The sequence below is a fragment of the Hyperoodon ampullatus genome (assembly GCF_949752795.1).
Source record: "Hyperoodon ampullatus genome assembly, chromosome: 15".
Taxonomy (NCBI): domain Eukaryota; kingdom Metazoa; phylum Chordata; class Mammalia; order Artiodactyla; family Ziphiidae; genus Hyperoodon; species Hyperoodon ampullatus.
In genome coordinates, this window is record NC_136928.1 from 1,430,226 (window position 1) to 1,448,262 (window position 18,037).

The 18,037-nt window shown below is 49.5% G+C and overlaps 1 protein-coding gene across 3 annotated transcripts in view; it reads left to right on the forward strand.

The window, feature by feature from the left end:
- SLC4A5 (solute carrier family 4 member 5) overlaps nucleotides 1-18,037 on the forward strand; it is a gene marked incomplete at both ends in the record, with an annotated part of 94,311 nt that overhangs the window by 9,332 nt on the left and 66,942 nt on the right. For all 3 annotated transcript variants that reach the window (XM_079720817.1, XM_079720818.1, XM_079720819.1), the window contains one exon: nucleotides 9,680-9,809. In XM_079720817.1, coding sequence (XP_079576943.1) covers nucleotides 9,680-9,809 — 130 coding nt within the window. The remainder of the gene's footprint in view (nucleotides 1-9,679; nucleotides 9,810-18,037) is intronic.

Genomic DNA, 18,037 nt, shown 5'->3' on the forward strand with positions numbered 1-18,037 from the left:
TTATGGCTGCGTTGGGTTTTTGCTGCTGCACACGGGCTTTCTCTAATTGCGGCGAGCGGGGGCTACTCTTCGTTGCAGTGTGTGGACTTCTCATTGCGGTGGCTTCTCTTGTTGCGGAGCACAGGCTCTAGGCACGCGGGTTTCCGTAGTTGCGGCGCACGGGCTTAGTTGCTCCGCGGCATGTGGGATCTTCCTGGACCAGGGCTCGAACCCGTGTCCCCTGCATTGGCAAGTTCCTCTTTCCCATTTCTGATGAGGAAGGAGCAAGCGTTGGGACAGAAGACAAATCTACCTCTAAAGCATCTGCCCCACTAAGGAGCTCCTGAGACAGGCTGTGTTTGCAACATAGGAGCAAAGACAATCGGATTTCTCTTAGAGTTCGAAGCTTTACAATGAGGTGGTTTCCTCTGTCTGCTTTACCAACTTGTTTCTGGGAAGGAGTGGTAAAGAGAGGAGCAGAGACAAAGGGGAGCAGGACGGAGGAAAGGGGGAGAGTGTCATCCTAGGCCTTTTAGACCCGCCCCGCCCCGGGGGGTGTGTGGAGGGGGGCTGGGCAGACGGGAAGGCAAATTCAGAATTCCCGAAGGAAGCCTGTATTTGCTCTTCTCTTTCTTCTTGCCCTTGACATCTTAAAACCTGGGTTTCCCGGAATTATCAACATAGACAGCAATCAAACAAACAAAAGCACAAACAAACAAAAACCCCTATTGGAAGAGAATCCTGAGTTAGTGACCTTAAGACCTTAAGGGGAAATTAGGGTTGAAAGCTCAGTTTGCAAGTGAACCAATGAAAGTTCTAATAAATACAAAGTTATTATAACCCATATGTTAGCTGGATTTACCTTATTCCTTGAGAGTTAGTGTCTTCACCTCTGCCTAAATTTCTGTGAATTTCCAGTGGCTTCCATTCTCAGTATCGCTGTAGCTCCAAGTCCTGCCTGCTGGGCTCACAGTCTAGCTGTGTCTCACCTCCTGCACCTGTTCTCTGCCCTCACCTCCAGCTCCAGCTCAGGCATGGGCTTCAGTCCTCCTTTGGTCTCCGCCAGATTGGTCACATACCACATACAAGTGAGCAGCAGGCTTTCTTGAACCCTGGAGCAGTTTTACCTTGCAGAGATACACAATTTTTAAAGTGAGATACTAGATATCCCCTTTCTTTAAAATCCCCTGGTCACAGGAGATTTCCTATTGGCCACTCTTCTCTGAAGTTTCAGGCTCCTACCATATTGGCAACTCCCACCTCACCCCCACTCCCCCTCGCCAGTTCCGTCACATCTCCTGCTTCTCAGTTTTCAGCCACCCCCCAGCTTCTCCTGTCCCTCCAACACATACACTCACTCCCTCCCTTTCAGTCACATCAATTTCCCTCTGCCCACCTTAGCTCAACACCCATTTTTGCACAGCTAAAGACACACAATGTGTTGAGCTAAACACAAAGACCATCGCCTCTAAGTCTAGCCCTTTAGCTAGACTTAACATTCTTTTATAACATTTACACTTGCAGTTGTTTTTTTAAAAAATAAATTTATTAATTTATTTTTGGCTGTGTTGGGTCTTCGTTTCTGTGCGAGGGCTTTCTCTAGTTGTGGCAAGCGGGAGCCACTCTTCATTGTGGTGCGCGGGCCTCTCACTGTCTCGACCTCTCCCGTTGCGGAGCACAGGCTCCAGACGCACAGGCTCAGTAGTTGTGGCTCACGGGCCCAGCTGCTCCGCGGCATGTGGGATCCTCCCAGACCAGGGCTCGAACCCATGTTCCCTGCATCGGCAGGCAGATTCTCAACCACTGCGCCACCAGGGAAGCCCTCCACTTGCAGTTTTTGAGAAGGTATACAGAAGAAAATCTCCCTACCCTAGAATTTCATATAAGGGAGACTCATGATTAAGATGGTAATTTGATCACAAGGATCAGAAACCTCCTTGAGCTGTCTTGAACAAGGAGGGAGTGAGGGGGTGGGGGGAGAGAGAGTTAGTTTATATTGTAGGAGCAAAGGAGTTTCTCACAGTCCCCAAAGAACAAGCAACCAGGCTCGGCAGGAGGACGAGCACCCTCTCAGTCCCCTCTCTGGGACTCATGGCCTTCCCCCTGCTTCTCCGGTAAGTCTGCCTTATTCCTCTCTCTCTGTAGCCTTTTCTGCCTCTCTGTGCCCTCAGCTTCCATTTTACATGCTCCTTCTCTACCGTCAGGAAACGCCCAGCTATCTCAGAAACCAAATTCAGAATTTCCAGGCTTGAGTCAGGTGTCTGATTAACTGTTCCTGGTCCAATTAACCACGGCGAAGGGACACAGGTCAAGCATTCCACAAACACGGCCACCCGCGAGTCATCCTTTGGGTGGGGCACTGTATGGGCTGGCAGACAACCCCAAAGCTACTGACGGCAGGATGGATTCCCAGAAACACTGCAAGTCCGCAGATTCTCTCCTCTTCCTTCCCAGAGAGCATATTTGAGTTTATGGACTGCTTTCTAGAAAAAAAGCCTTACTGACCATGAAACTATGACTTGCAGTCTTCCAGTCCCCTCTTGAAGATCACCTCAAGTGACTGCAAGCATAACTTTGGAGCCCTCAGTTTCTGTCTCTCCCGCTCCGCAGTATTCGGTGGCCTTGAGCTTGGTCCCCTACCCAGCTCCATTTCCTTGTTGTTGCTGAGGCTAGTTCCAGCCGCTGTACTCATGAGTGTTAAGCAGTGAAATTCACCTAGCAAATATTTAGCGTGTCCATGCTGTGAGCTGAGAGACAGCACCTCTGAAAGGACTCAGAGCTGAGGACCCCAGGTCCAAGTCCTCATGCTGACTTCCTGGTGGTGCTAAACGCCTCCTGGCTCTTCTAGGAGTTGAAGACCTGCAGGTTGCAGTCCACACGGTGATTTTGTGCTTTGCTCAGCTAATGACTGGACAGGTGCACCCCTCCCTGACCCCAGTAAAAGCACGATTCTGTTTGCTTCTTTTCATGTGTTTCCTGAAGCTTGCTCCTGCCGAGGTTAGGTTGAGTTGAGTTGCTGCTGGTTGAGTCCATACCTCCAGTTGGGCCATCGCTATGGGATTCTTGCTGTGCGCTATCAAGGGGCTATTATCTGTGGCCTTTCTCATTTGCAGATTAACTTGCGTGAAGGGCCCGCAGTGCATTAGAGATGCACTGAGACCCTGATGTAGGAACCCAGCTCATAGAGCGAGGCTTCTGTGGGCCCGAGGGAAGGGAGGGGCCTCAGGGTGGAGTGGGACGGGTAGAAAAGGTATTTAGAAGCTGAAAAGGATTGAGCCCTTGGAATGTTTTAAAGGGCCGTTATCAGGGAGGAAAGTGTCAGACCTGTTGGCAACATCAGTCATAGCGATATTTACTGGGTAACTGGCATATGCCAAGCACCGTGCCAACCACATCACATATATCATCTCATTTAATGGCCACCACAATCCAGTAAAGCAGGTGTGATTATTCCCACTTTATAGATGGAGAAACTAAGGCTAAGATTGCTTAATGCCTTGCCAAAATCCCACTGCTAGTAATTACCAGAGTCGGGAGCTGAACCTAGGTCTGGGCTCTTAAAACACCACACGAGTAAAGAGAATCCTCTGGCGTCCTTGGTGATCTCTCTCTGGGTGTCCCTCTGGGATTTTGAGGTCACCCACAGCCCCTGACTCGGTGTAGCGTGCAGGGTCTGCCCCGTGGCGCTCAGGAAGAAATGGGCCGACTTCAGCCACAGTGCGGTACAAACTGTAGAGCCTGGGACCTTTAGAGGGGCCCATCTACTCACTGCCCTGCCCTGCTAAGGAACCCACCAAAGCAGGAAGTCCTTGGTGGTGGCATTTGCTTGGGGCCCCGCACCTAAATACACAGCCCTGACCCTCTGCTGCTGTGTTCTCAGCATTAAAGTGGGCACACTTGATCCTTGAGCCTCAGGCATGAAGACATGGTAAGGGAGCACAGGGCAGTGCAGGGTGAGGGCATCAGCAGACTGTTGTCCTAACCTGGGGCCTGGTGGGGCCTTCTGTGCTGTAAAGTAGGCCTCAGATTTCTCATCCTCTCATCCTCTCATCCATCGCTAAGCTCTCTCCCAGCTCTGAGACTTAGTGAATTCAGGGTTCAGAGCTCCTTGGAGCAGCAGCCACTCATGACCTCTAATCAACCTTGGCACATTTTAAGTATTCAGTAAGCACTTGTTGAACCAAACCCAGGAGATTAGGAGTTTCTTAGCAGAGCGAAATAATTCCCCAGGAGGGTTCACCACGCACCCTGAAGTGACCAGTTCCCACTGTCCATGGGCTCTCAGAAAATACCCACTGAGTGATAGCTGGCATTTTGTCTTAGAAGCAGACTAAGAGGGAAAGGATCAGGAGTTTGGGTTTAAAGTTGGGGGAGGAGAGAAACCAGCTGCATGGAATATTACTGACCAAGGGTGGTTGCTGTGGAACGTGAGGCCCCACAGCACCTCTCCCCCTACAACTCCACCTCCACCCTGGGGCTGTGCGGCTGAGAGAATCCACGGGCCAGGACAGCTGCAGCCAAGGCCCTTTAGGAGGCCCCGGGGAGTCTTAAGGAAAATCCTACCTTTGCCTCTATAAAGGGGCCTGAGGAGAGGTGCCTGGGCTCCCCTTGGGCCCCCAGGCTTGGCAGGAAGGCCCCATGGGGGAGGGGGAAGGGGGCAGTTCGGCCAGTCCTCTCAGGGCCTGCAGCTGCCACCCCCTGCTGCTGTGGAGACGCAGCTGCCTGCGGGAGGTTCTGGCCCGGCCTCAGAGCCCTTCTCTCTGCGCCACACCTGAGGACCTGAGAGCTCTCTCTCACTCTCCCCCCGCCTTTCTCTCTCTCTCTCTCACACACACACACACAATTCTCTTATACTCACAGTATCTGTAATTCGCTCTCAATAGTTCTCCTCTCATGCTCACTACATCTCCCCACACACAACCCTCTCTCCACTGCCCCCGTCTCTCACACATTCCTTTTCTCCCCCCCAACCCTCCCCCCTCCCTCTCTTTCCCTCTCCCTCTTCTCCTCTCCCCACACCTCCCCTGGTGCTTAACTGGAAACAAAAGTGAGTTTGTTGTGCTCTGCTGGTGGGGAAGAGGACGTGTGAAGGCAGCAGCCAGGGTGGCAGCAGCACAAACAGGCTGGGGCCAGAGGCGGTGTCCACAGCCGGAGACCCCAGCACTCAGCCACTCCAGGGAGCAGGTAACGCCCCAGACAGGGCTGGTTCAGGCTTCGTCCTCTCTGTCGGGTCTCATCATTTCATGACTGTTCCATTTATTTGCCTTCTTATTTGGCCTTGAAGGCAGAAGGGGATTGCAGATTTAGGGAATGGTAGGCACAAAAGGTCCAAGGAGTGATGTGCTCTCCTCTCCAGAGAACTGTGTGTGGTCTGATGTGGCTGGGGTCCAAGGCATGGGGGGGTCAAGAGTGGCTGGGGTCCACAGTGTCTGGGCTTAAGGATGGCTGGTGTCCATGGTGGCTGGGGTCCAGGGTAACTTCGGTCCAGAGTATCCGGGGTCCACGGTGGCTGGAGTCTGGGGTGTCTGGAGGAGGAACATGACAGAACCTACCGGGGCAGGTTGGGGCCAGATCATGAGGGATGTTTTGAGCCATGTCATAGACCCTAGGCTTTAGGTAATAGAGAGCTATTGAATGTTTTTCACCTGAAGACTAACATGACCAAATCTACATTTTAAAAGAGTAGTTCTTGAACTCTGATCTCATGGAGAATTGGTGTGCCCTCTCAGAATCAAGCAGTCATAGTCTTCTCCCAATTTAAGGAAAAAATAAGGTTATTTGTTCAATTGTTAAATTTTCTTCTGTAAAATTTCCTTAAACCTTTGACGTCTGCTAGCAAGTGTCAATAATCAATAAGTCAGTAAAAAGGACTAAGTTTAAAGTAGTAGAAAAATTCAGAAATAAAAATTCATTTAAATAAATGCAGTCCATTGAGCTATATACAGATAAATTGGTAGTATTTTCTGCTAGCAAAATTATTTCTAACTCATATGCACAATATTTTATGGTGCTGCTCAAAGAGCACCATGACTCCTAGGAGTTTGCCATGTGAACATGTTTGAAATGTCTTAAAGCAAACTCAGGTGCTACACAGGGAATGGGATGGATGGGGCAAGCAGAGGCAGTGGGAGCAGGTGGCTCTTGCGATGATACGAATAGGAGATAATGAGAACCTGAACAAAGGTGGTGGCAATGGTGGGAAAAAGGGAGAGAGCTAAAAAATAATCAGGAAGGGAGTGGAAGACGGTAATGTCTGATTGGACGTGGATGATGAGAGAGAAGGAGGCTTCAGGAGTGAGCCCAACATTTCTCCTCTGGATGGCTGGGTAGCCAGGAGCACTATTAATCAAAACAGAGGAGGGCAAGGTTGGGGTGTTGGAAGACGGAAGGCAGGGCTGCTTTGAATATGTTGAGATTGACTCGAGAAGGCTGGAGAACTCCCAGATGGAGCCGTCCAGATGGCAGCTGGAAATGCTCAGTAAGTCAGGACCTAGAGACATGGGTGACCTCGGCTATAGGGTGACACCAAAAAGAACATGAGGTGGTCCAGTAGGGGTGTAGAAAGACAGCAGACAAGAAGGCCAAGGAGGAATCCTGGGGAAGATCAAGATTTAAGTGAGACATGCAAGAAGGGCCAGGGAAGGACACTGAGAAGGAGTCCTCAAAGAGATAGGAAAAAATATCAAGAAAGTGCTATCTTATAAGAACCAAGAGCATTTCAGTTCAGAGGGAGCAGTCAGCACCACTCATGTCCCAGAGAGAGAAGCCAGACCATAGCTTCACAGTGTTGTAGGTTTGATTGATTTTATTGACTTATTGATTTGAGAATAAAACAAGAGAGATCTGAGAGCAGGGTTGTAAACTTGGGTGCTTAGCATAAATGAGATCAGCAGGGTAATAATAGGGAGTAGTGGGGACTGTGGCAAACTAAAATGCATATTCTCATCCATCGCTCAGCTCTAATTGATTGTTGTCAGGTAGGAATATGGGCACTGTCATCAGAGTATCTGAATTTTCAAGAAAAGTCAGAAATCTAGATCTTTATATGCAATCTCATAATTCTTCATATTAGCAACAACTCCAAAAACTTTTATACTCTATGAGGGCTGAATTAAACACATCTTTGAGCTGCCCGTTTAAAATCTCTGCCTTAGTCAATGTCCTTAGTGTGGTGGGGATGAATCAGTTGCAGCAGGTTGGGAAGTGATTAGGTAAGGAGGAAGTGGAGACAGCGAGTGTAGACCTCCCCCTTCAATAAGTTGAGGAGAGAGAAGGGAAAAGGAGAGCAGCAGAGCTTAGAAGGCAGGATCAGGGGAAGGGGTTTCATGGTAGGATGAGCTGTTTATAGGTTGAGAGAAAGAGGGTGGAGGGAGAGAAGTTGAAGACCCAGGTAAGGAAAGGCTGGTTGACGAAATGAGGATCCAGTAGAAGGGAATAGATGGGGCCAGAGATAGGCTAGAGGAAGAACTCTTGTTCAGAGATAGACTGCCGCAGTGGTAAGGACACAGAAGGACTGGAGAGGAGGAAGTCGATGGAGTTCCTGCCTGGAGGTCTTATTTTCTTGGTGGTGTGGGATAAGAGATAGATCAAGAGGCTTGCAGAGAGGAACAAAGGTTAGTGGTGGCATCGAGGAACATGGGAAAGGGCGTGCAAGGATGAGTGGAAGTGGCTGTGCTTCTGAGACCTGTTAACAGTGGAAGCCCCCCATTTGTACAGCTGGGTGGTTTTCTCCAGAGGGACTCATGAGCCTGAGTGCTAAGCTTGGTAGCAACGGGGATTGGCACCTGTTATATTCCAGGCCCTGTGTCACGTGTGTCATTCTCCTTACCTGATTTACTGGGACAATAACCCTGTTCACTCAGACTGAATTCACTCATGAGTAAGTAGCAACTCTGAGATTCATACCCACGTCTAGCTGGATTGAAAGCCTAGCGTGTGCCTTGCATCCACCGTATCACCATACCACACTGCCTCTCCCTGCACCCCAGGACACATTTGAAGAGGTGGAGATTGGGCCAGTGAATTCTTGTTTGGGCATCAGCTGCCTGGTTTTATTGGGAAGTCAAGGAGTAAGAGACTGGAGACTGTGATGAGAAGGGTAGTTGAAATTATTGACCATTGGGAGTCCATGGAGAAATAAGTGAAGGCCAAAGGGATGATAAACTGAGGGGATAGAGAGGCTTGGAGGGAGAGGAAGACTTGATGAAGCCTAAAGGCAGTCAGTGAGAGACTGAACCAGGGCAGAGGCAATGGGATTGGTGAGGAAGGAGAGAATTCTCGAAAACTTTTAATGTGGGAGTGGAGGTGAGAGAAGGAGGTGAGGTGAGAATGATGCCAGTGTGTCTAGCCTGTGCGGTTGGGTGGACAGTTATGCCTCTAACCAAGGCATTCAATGTTGTGTGAGACCTCTCTCTCTCCAGCCCACCATGCCGTAGACACACTAACCAGCACACCCCACCTCAGGTCTTGGGCACGCCTGCAGCACTCTTCTTCCAGATATGCAGAAGTGGCCCATTCTCATTTTTCAAGTTCCAATTCAAATACGCCCTCCTCAGAGAGGCCTTTCTTGACCATGCTATCTAATATAGCTCCGTGGTCTTTTTTTTTTTTTTCATAACACTTATTACTACTTATCACTGAACTGATTTTTTATGGATTTGTTTACTTGTTTATTATCTGTATCTGCCACTGGAGAGGCTCAAGAGATCAAGAATATATGGGCCTCCTTCACAGCTTTGTTCCCCTACACCTAGACCAATGCCTGGCACATAGTAGGCATTCATTAAATATTGAGTGAGAGAAAGAAGGAAGAGAGGGAGGGAGGGAGGAGGGAGGGAGGAAGAAAGGGAGGCGGGGAGGGAAGGCAGGAGAAGCATGTTTGGGGAAGAGTATGTGTTCCGCGTCAGAATGCTGACTTGAGGTGCCTTAGAGACACCCAGAAGACGACCGCCCCTGGGCAGTTGGAAAGCAGACTGGGAGCTCAGGGACAGACTGTTAGGCTGTGCCTGAAGAAAGTGGGCCCATGTGCCACACTGGTACAAGCACATCCTTTCACATGTCTGATTGCCCCTTCGGGGCCAATGCTGGGAGTTGAGTGTGTGGAGCCCAGTGGAAAAGGGGTCCCTCTGGGCATGTTCTGCTCAAGTTGGGACCGAGTTTTTCTCCCCTCACTTATTTGTTCTGTTCCCTGCCCTTGCTGCTGCCCTGGCTTTGGCCATTTTCCATCCTTCTTCAGTGTCAGCTACAAGACCCAGGAGTCTGAATACAGACTAAATCCTTTCATGTCTTTTATCTCGAAGAATATCCCACCCACATCCAATCCACAGAAGCTTGAGTCTAGCTTTGCCCAGAGGGTGGACTTCGTTTTACTGAATTAGGAAATACTTTTTTTTTTCTTTTTTTGCGGTACGCGCGGGCCTCTCACTGTTGTGGCCTCTCCCGCTGCGGAGCACAGGCTCCGGACGCGCAGGCTCAGCGGCCATGGCTCACGGGCCCAGCCGCTCCGCGGCACGTGGGATCTTCCCGGACCGGGGCACGAACCCATGTTCCCTGCATCGGCAGGCGGACTCTCAACCACTGCGCCACCAGGGAAGCCCTGAATCGGGGAACACTTTGCCCTTGCACTTGGCTCCTGCTCCATCTCGGCTGGCCTCTCCCTCCCATGGGGCCCTCAGCAGAACCTGCTGCCCTCCTTTTGCAGGGTCTCCAGCTGCTGAGCAGCTCCAGGACATCCTGGGGGAGGAAGATGAGGCTCCCAACCCCACCCTCTTCACAGAGATGGACACTCTGCAGCACGACGGAGACCAGATGGAGTGGAAGGAGTCGGCCAGGTGAGGCAGCACCCCGGAGACAGGTAGAGGGGGCTTTCCACTGCAGTCTGCCTGGGCCCAGGCTGAGCTGACCAGCGGCATCTCATACCTCGAGTTCTACTAGGGCGCTTCCTGGCCCCCAAAGACCCACCTACTTGCCTTCCTTGGTGTCCAGAACTGGGGTGGATGCGAAGGAGCAAACAGAAGCGTATGGCTTTGTCTCATCCTCAGAGAAATGAAAATCCTGGTGGGAAAGTAGAACAGACACCCATGAAACCATGAGAGAATAACACAAGGGCATATATCCTTTCGTGTCAAGTGGTTCAAACTAAATGTTGTAGAAGGGAAAGCACCAAGCAGGCTGGTGCAGACAGGAGTGCTTCCTGGAGGAAGAAGAATGCGTGCCAGGAAAAACCGACTTGGGGAGCTCCAGTGAGCACTGAAGCAAAGGGATTTGGCAGAGTCTGGGGCAGGACAAGCAGAGCGTAGCCCTGGAGGCACACGTGGGGAGCAGAGAGAGCTGTGTACATAGGGGCAGTAGAAGGAAGAGAAGAGCCAAAAGGCTGGAGGAGAGCCACACGGTGAAGTCACGGGAGCCAAGGGAGAATCAGGGTAGAGTAGCGCTGGCCATACCCAGTGCCTGGGGTGGAGCAGCCTCTAAGTTGAGCTGGACTGATCAGGGGCATCAACTGCTGCCCAGAGCTCAGGGAGAAGGCAGAACACGGTAGGGGCAGCAGCAGGGGCTGGTGAGAGGAGGAGGGACCCTGGGACAGGAGTTGAGAGCCTGCAAGCAGAGCATACCAGTGTTTCTCAACCTTTTTTTGTATTAATGTCCCCTCCCCCCAAATTTTTAAATTTAAATTAACGTTGTTAAAATAGAATTAAATTTATTTCTAATGAGAGAAATGAAATGCTAAGAAATTAAATTTTGTCAGGTAGGTTTGAGCTTTGGAGTGCCACAAACCATTGTAATATCTTAAACTTTTTTGCTCTCCTAAGAACCAATTCTTGCCCCCTTGGGGCTGATAGTGCCCCCATTGAGAATGCCTGAACTAACTGCCAGCTGTGCCCAAGGTGGCTTTGCCTGGGGGCCACCATGACACCCAGGACCTGGCAGCCGCCCCAATCACAGCCTGGGCCCCTTTCTTACCTACCAACCTCACTCACCTCAGCAGCTATTCTGTAGAACGAGGTGCGGATTTAACATTCCCAAGCTTCCCCCTCCAATCTCTCCTGGATAAAGAAAAAAAGAAAAAGAAAAAAGGCCATTGAGTGACTAGCAAATTCCTGCAGGCCTCAGAAGGAATGAATTCCTAGCCTCATGGCTGGGCCCAATCCCTGTCTGGAAGCTGTGGAGCCTATTCTTATCAGCCCATTCAGTGAGCCCTTACTACATGCTAAACAATTCGCAGGCTCATCTCATTCAAGCTGCACAATGACCCTGAGGAGGCAGGAAATATTATTATCCTCATTTTATAGATGAGGATAGTGAGGTTTAGAGGGTCAAATAGATGCAAGGGTCAGAGCCTGTAGGTAGCTGAGTCTGGAGGCTAGCCCAGGACTCTCTGACTCTCCAGCTTGAGTGCTTATGAACTTTGTCATGTTTTCCCCATTTTCTCAGCCACTTCTCTCCCCTTCCTTGAACTTCCAGGGACTCTGTTTTGATTTCCATGGGAGGACATAATTCTGGAGGGAATTCAGCTGGTGTGAGAGATAAACGGCGACAGCCACAGAGCCCAGGACATCCATCCAGGGCTGATAAGAGAGGGGAGGACATTTCAAATGACCAGGGCCCAGTCTGTGCTACTGTGGCTTAATGCCTCTGAGGGGCTTGTACCTCCCTGGGCAAATGACTTTCTTGTCCAAGGTGGGCATATAGAGAGAAGGAAAGTTGCAAAAGGCCTTCTCCAAGGCCCAGTAGGGAGAGGGTGACTTCTCCCCACCCTGGGTAAGGTGTGTATTCAGAATCCCTGGCAATAATTACCAGGACCAGACTTTCCATGAGGGCATGTCATACACACCCACAGAGCCCTTGCTGAGAAGGCCCCAGGGCTCTCAGAGACATGATTGTTGCCATAGATGAAATACCCAGTTTCTCTCTGAGTGTTGATCCATAGAGCCTTGCTCACTATAGACCCTGCAATGAAAGTGGTAAACTGTAGATAATGATGTTTCTGGAAGAAGACTCCTTTAAAATATAAAGGGGCCTGGGGTTACCGTCTGCAAACCAGAGTGTTTCCCCACAAGGCAGGCTTTCCAAGGACAGCATTTGAGGAGACCTGGGAAGGGCCCCAGTGTAACCCAAGTGGACCTCAAAGCCATAGCGAGAGGGAAGTGGAGGCTGGAAGAAGTTAAACGGCTGAACCCAATTCCAGGTTGATGGAGAGAGGAGCATCTTGAGGGCCAGCTTTGGGGCAGGAAGCAGCGGGGGGAGAGCCGCTCAGGCCTCCTTATCTCGAGCTCCTTTCTCCAGCCCAGCCTCCTTTAATCTTCTCTCCAGCTCCCTCCGGCTGGTTTGCAGCTCACTGTTGGAGGTCTGAGCAGTAGGCCTCTGCAGAGGTCAGAGACAGGATTTGGTTATCGGTGAGCAAGTCCACCTTGGCCTGGACAGCTGTGCTGGGGGCTCCTCCTGGCGAACTGCCTCAGTAGAGATGCTCCGGGCCGGGCCTGTTTGGGGCCTGTCACCCCCCCAAAAAATGGGAAGAATTTCCCTCAGCTGACAGGCTGTGCCATCGACTCAGGGAAGCCAGAGGTCTCGGGAGTTTCCAGAATCCAAGAATCAGCAAATCCTAGTGGGTTCTGGGCCTTCTTGGAATAACAGGAGAAAATGATAGGAGGCAGGAACAGGCCCTCATGTGGACACTCAGGCCCTGAGAGGGTTGCAGGTTTGTACCCACATGAAAGAGACTGGGGGAGGGGACCTTTTAATAAAAGTATTTAATTTGTTGCGGGAGTGTTTGCTTTATTGAGTTAGGAGATTAACAGAGTGAAAATCTCAAATCCGCAAGGAATTTTCCCCGGCAGTGCTTTTCTGGGGGTTATTAGTTTGGAGGATGTTTTGGGCCCTTGGGGAAAGAATCACCACTGGACAGATTTAACTGGTTTTCTGAGCTCCACTCAGCCTGGCCCTTTGTGCATGATGGGGATTGTGCGTGTGGGCATCATTTCTAATGTGATCAATGCTGGTAGGTCAGGCTGTTAATAAGATAGATTTTTATTAAATTTGTCTCTTTTGCGTTCCTGGGAGGGGAGTGCAGCTAGCTGTTTGCTGATACTGACCTTGCCTGAAGGGAGGCTTGGGTTGGGTGGGGCGGGGTGGACCCCCTCACTGTGAGCAAACAATTTACCCATAATTCCATTGTGTCTCAAGCTTGAATCTGCCTGGCTGCAGGGGACAAAGGGAAGGAGAATGATCTGGGCTGGAAGCCAGCCAAGTGTGGAGGGGCATTTGGGGTTACTCAAAAATAGAACTTTGAGCCTTCCATGAATTCTGAAAGCAAACTCCAAATCCAAGCTGCCTCTGATCTCAACTCAGAGCAGACCAAAAGCGTGAACTTGCCGGGATGTTCTTATAAGACACATATGCTCTGAAAAGATTCCTGCCGTGGCCAGGAAAGGGCAGAAAGAGGGGCAGGAGAAGTAGGTCAGCTTAGTTGGGTCAGACCAGATCAGTACATTTTCAAAAGCCTCTCCACACATAGGCGGGGATGCTTTCTCACTCTGTACATGATGGAAGAAGAAGCCTGAACTTTGTCTCAACCCTGAAACTGTTCCTGCTTCCTACCTTGAAGCATGTTCTCCTACCATCCTTTTACCTCTTAGTCTGGAGCAGAAGATGCCCCAGCCCTCTGGTCTCACCACTCACCTGGGATCACCCTTATGGCACCACAGCTGCCCTCTCTATGTAGAAAGCAGAGTGGGGAGCTGAGAGTTCTTAGTATAGACATCAACAAACCTCACTCATTCATTCAACTACTATTTACCAAATGTTTACTGTCTGTAAGCTTTGAGCCAGGTGCTTAGAGATACAAAAAACATGGCAGATGCCATCCCTGCTCGCTCAGGCTCTCAGTCTAATGGGGCACAGAGGTAAATAACTAGATACTTGGTGATGAGATTCTAAGAAAGCGCAGTGTAGGGGCACTTAACCCAGACAGGAGGGATCAAGGCAGGTGTGCAGGAAGAAGGGTTGTTCACATAGACACCTGAAGGCTGGGTCAGAGTTAGCCAGGAGAGGGTACGGAAGGGGGAAGAGGCCCCTGGAACAGGGGAGACAGAGACAGAGGAGGCGGCAGAGGTTCCCTGTAGCTGGACTAGAGAGGGAGTGGCCAACGATGCAGGTCCTATGCAGACCACGTTGTGGAGTTTGAACTTGATGCTGAGAGCTTTGGAGGACCACTGAGGGGTTTGGGGTGGGAGAGGGAGAGGATTGTCTGTTTGAGGGAGATCACTCAGGCTTCAATGTGAAGAATGTATAAAAGAAGGTAAGACGGCCAGTTAGGAGGCTGGTCCAGGTGAGAGGTGATGAGATTCTGAACCAAGATGTTGACAGTGGGAATATAGAGAAGGTGTGGATTTGAGACATATTTTTTGAGTGTATAATTATATATATATAATGTATAGTGTATCTGTATTTCCTTTTAAATATACTTTATTATTTAGAGCAGTTTTAGATTCACAGCAAAACTGAGCAAAATGTACAGAGTTCCCATGTGCCCCCTGGCCCTATACAGGCACAGCCTCCCCCATTATCAACATCCTCCACCAGAGTGGTACATTTGTCACTACTGATGAACCTACATTGACATCATTATCACCCAAAGTCCATAGTTTACGTTGGGGTTCATATTTGGTACTGTACTTTCTATGGGTTTAGATAAATGGATAATGACATGTATCCGCCATTACAGCGTCACATGGAATGGTTTCACTGCCCTAAAAAGTGCCTGTGCTCCGCCTATTCATCTCTCTTTCCTTCCTAATTTCTGGCAACCACTGGTCTTTTTACTGGATTTGAGACATACCTTAACGGGACTTAATGACAGATGGCATGTGGGAGAGAAGGATAGTCAAGGAGATGCCCAGGTTTCCGGCTTGAGCAAGTGGGTAACTTGTGGTATCAATTTAGGAAACACAAGAGGAATAGTAAAGTTTTGTTGTGTTGGGTATTTTGCTTTGTTTTCTTTGGGGGAGGTTGATGATAAGTTTTGAACATGTTATGTTTGAGGAAACTCCAAGTGGAGATATCCAGCAGATCACCATGTAGACATAGAGACCTGGAGTTCAGTGGAGAAGCATAGATTTGTGAGCCATTCACATCTAGATGGAAGTCAAACCCAAAGAAGAGGATAAGGTTGCCCCCAAGATCTGTGAAATGAGGAGAGCACCCAGGACAGAGCCCCTTAGAGCACTGACATTTGAGGGACGGGCAAAGGAAGCAGAAGCCACAATGGAGACTGAAAGGGGCAGCCAGAGAGGTAGCAGGGGATGAGAAGAGCGCTGTGTCCAGGAAACAGGGCAAGATGGGGAGGGGCCGAACAGTGGGGAAGAACCAAAGAGTCTCCACAGGACGGAGGGACACAGCGGTCTCGGGAGAGGGAAGGGGACAGAGGGTGGAGAAGAGAGTCAGGAGGACCAGGGGGGGTCCTTTGGACAGTTCTTCTACTGTGCTTGTCTGTGAGGGGCAGGAGTCTCTCAAGGCGAACGCGGGGTCAAGGGAGGCTTTTGTTTTCTTGAGAAAGATGAGAGTGTATTGAGTGCTGCTGGAAAGGGGCCAGACGAAAGAGAGTGGTTTGGAGACGCAAGAGGGAGAGAGGGCCTGCTGGATGGAGGGTGCAGGGCCCTGGGCACAGTGTGGGGGCTCCCCAGCCAGGAAGGCCCACACCCGTGCCCTGTGACAGGCCCGAGGGAGCGGGGGCAGGGAAGTTGCAGCAAGGTTTGGGGGCTCTGAGCAGGAGTTGAGAGTTCAGAGCTGATAATTCCCATACTATCTCTCATTTGAAGAGAGAGCCGAGTGGAAGAGCTGACCGGAGGAGGTGCAGATTGCCAAGTGGTTCTGAGGCGGGTAAGCCGCTCCAGACCCTGGCCGTAGTGGAGCCATGCATGGAGATTTATGGTCAGAGGAAAGATTTTAAGCTTGTCTGACTCTGACTTGATGCTTATCTACTGGCTCGAATAATCATACTATTCATCATTGTCGAGCTACTTTCACATCCAATATCTAGCACGGTCTTTCCTTCTCTCTCCTCTAGTCAAATACTGATATCTGACATACAGCGCTGAATGAGTTGAACGTGTAGAGCATTATGCTTTGACTTATACACATCAGGAAATGATGACCGCAGTGAGTGTAGTGAGCATCCTTCATTTCATACAAAATTAAAGAAATAGAAGGAAAATTGTTTTCCTTGTGATGAGGACTCAGGATTTACTCCTTCACAGCTCTCCTGTATAACACACAGCTGTGTTCATTATATTTAGCATGTGTACATCACAGCCTTCGGACTTATTTATCTTATAACTGGGAGTTTGTACTTTTGACCACTTTCATCCAATTCTCCCTACCCCCACCGCCACCTCTGGTAACCACAAATTTGATCTCTTTTACTATAAGTTTGTTTGTTGGATTTTGAAGTATAATTGACCTACAACGCTATGTTAGTTCCTGTTACACAACATAGTGATTCCATATTTCTATACATTTCAAAATGATGACCACAATAAAGCTAGTTACCATCTGTCACCATACAAAGTTATTATATAGCTTCTGACTATATTCCCCACACTGTACGTTTCATATCTGTGGCTCATGTACTTTGCAACTGGAAGGTTGACCCTGAGTCTCTCTCACCTATTTCTCTCCTTCCCTCAGCCCCCTCTCCTCTGGAAACCACCTGTTTGTTCTCTGTATCTATGACTCTGCATCTGTTTTATTATGTCTGTTCTTTTGTTTTGTTTTTTAGATTCCATATATAAATAAAATCATACAGTATTTGTCTTTCTCTGACTTATTTCACTTAGCATAAAAGCCTCTAGGTCCATCCATGTCACAAACGGCAAGATTTCATTTTTTTATGGCTAATATTCCATATATAATGGAATATATATGTGTATACATATATATATTTTATCCATTCATCTGCTGATGGACACTTCCATAACTTGGCTATTGTAAATAATGCTGTAATGAACATAAGGGTGCGTATATCTTTTCTAATTAGTGTTTTTATTTCTTCAGACAAATACCAGGAGGGAAGAAGTGATTTTATATGAATCAGAACCTGGACCAAGTCCCAGGTAGAAGTGGGCATGGCTCCCCCAGGCCTGAAAGTCCCTGATTCTAGCCAGCACTCTCACCTGTGAGTTGTGTGAACACAGTAGGGGGACTGTGCTAGGGTCATTCATCCCCCAGGGACTTAGTGATCGCTTACAGTTAGCACAGCCAGGGCAGGTCTGCATGAGGCCTAGCAGACCAGAAGGGGCCACCTTCGAAGGGTCTGCAGTCAGGTTGGGGAAGCACCAGTCCACATCCATAATGACAACCAGGCAGTGATGCAAGGCCTCACACAGTGGACTGAGGATGGTAAGGTTAGATTAGCTGCCCAGAGACTGTGATAGTAAAGCTAGTTCAATGAGGAGAGCTCCTTTGGCAGGAACTCTTTCTGCTAAAGTCAAGAGCCCCTCCCACCCCCATCTGATATGTCTAGCTCTGCAACTACAGCCCAAGCTCAAGTGAGCTGTCAGAACCTGTGCATGATGCCCAAGGGAAAGAGAAATGCCACTGTCATTGTCAGGGTATGTTAGGCTGCAAGTAACAGAAGCCCGTTCAAGCTAACTTATGCAAAAAGAGGGAGCACCAGCAGAACACGGGGTGACTTCATGGTACCCAGGCACAGTCAGAGCTCTCAAAGGCTGGGCCTGGGAAGCCAAGCTGTTCTCCTTTTCTGCTTCTGGTCTCTGCCTCCCTCTGGACATCTTTTTTACCCTTCTGCAGCCAGCTTCTTCCACTTGTCCCTGCCCTAGGCCATTCCTCAGCCTCTATGCTTACATCTACTCTACTCAAGGGACCATCCCAGAATGTGTTCCTCAATCCACCAATTTCTAATTCTTCAGAGATAAACTAATTTGCCCAACTTTGGTTGTTCCATCATTGTGCCCCAGATTGGAGTTACGGAGAAGTATGGAAGGGCCGGCCATAGCCTGGAGACTATATCAGTATGGATGGCAGCAGAGCAGACACTCCAAACATA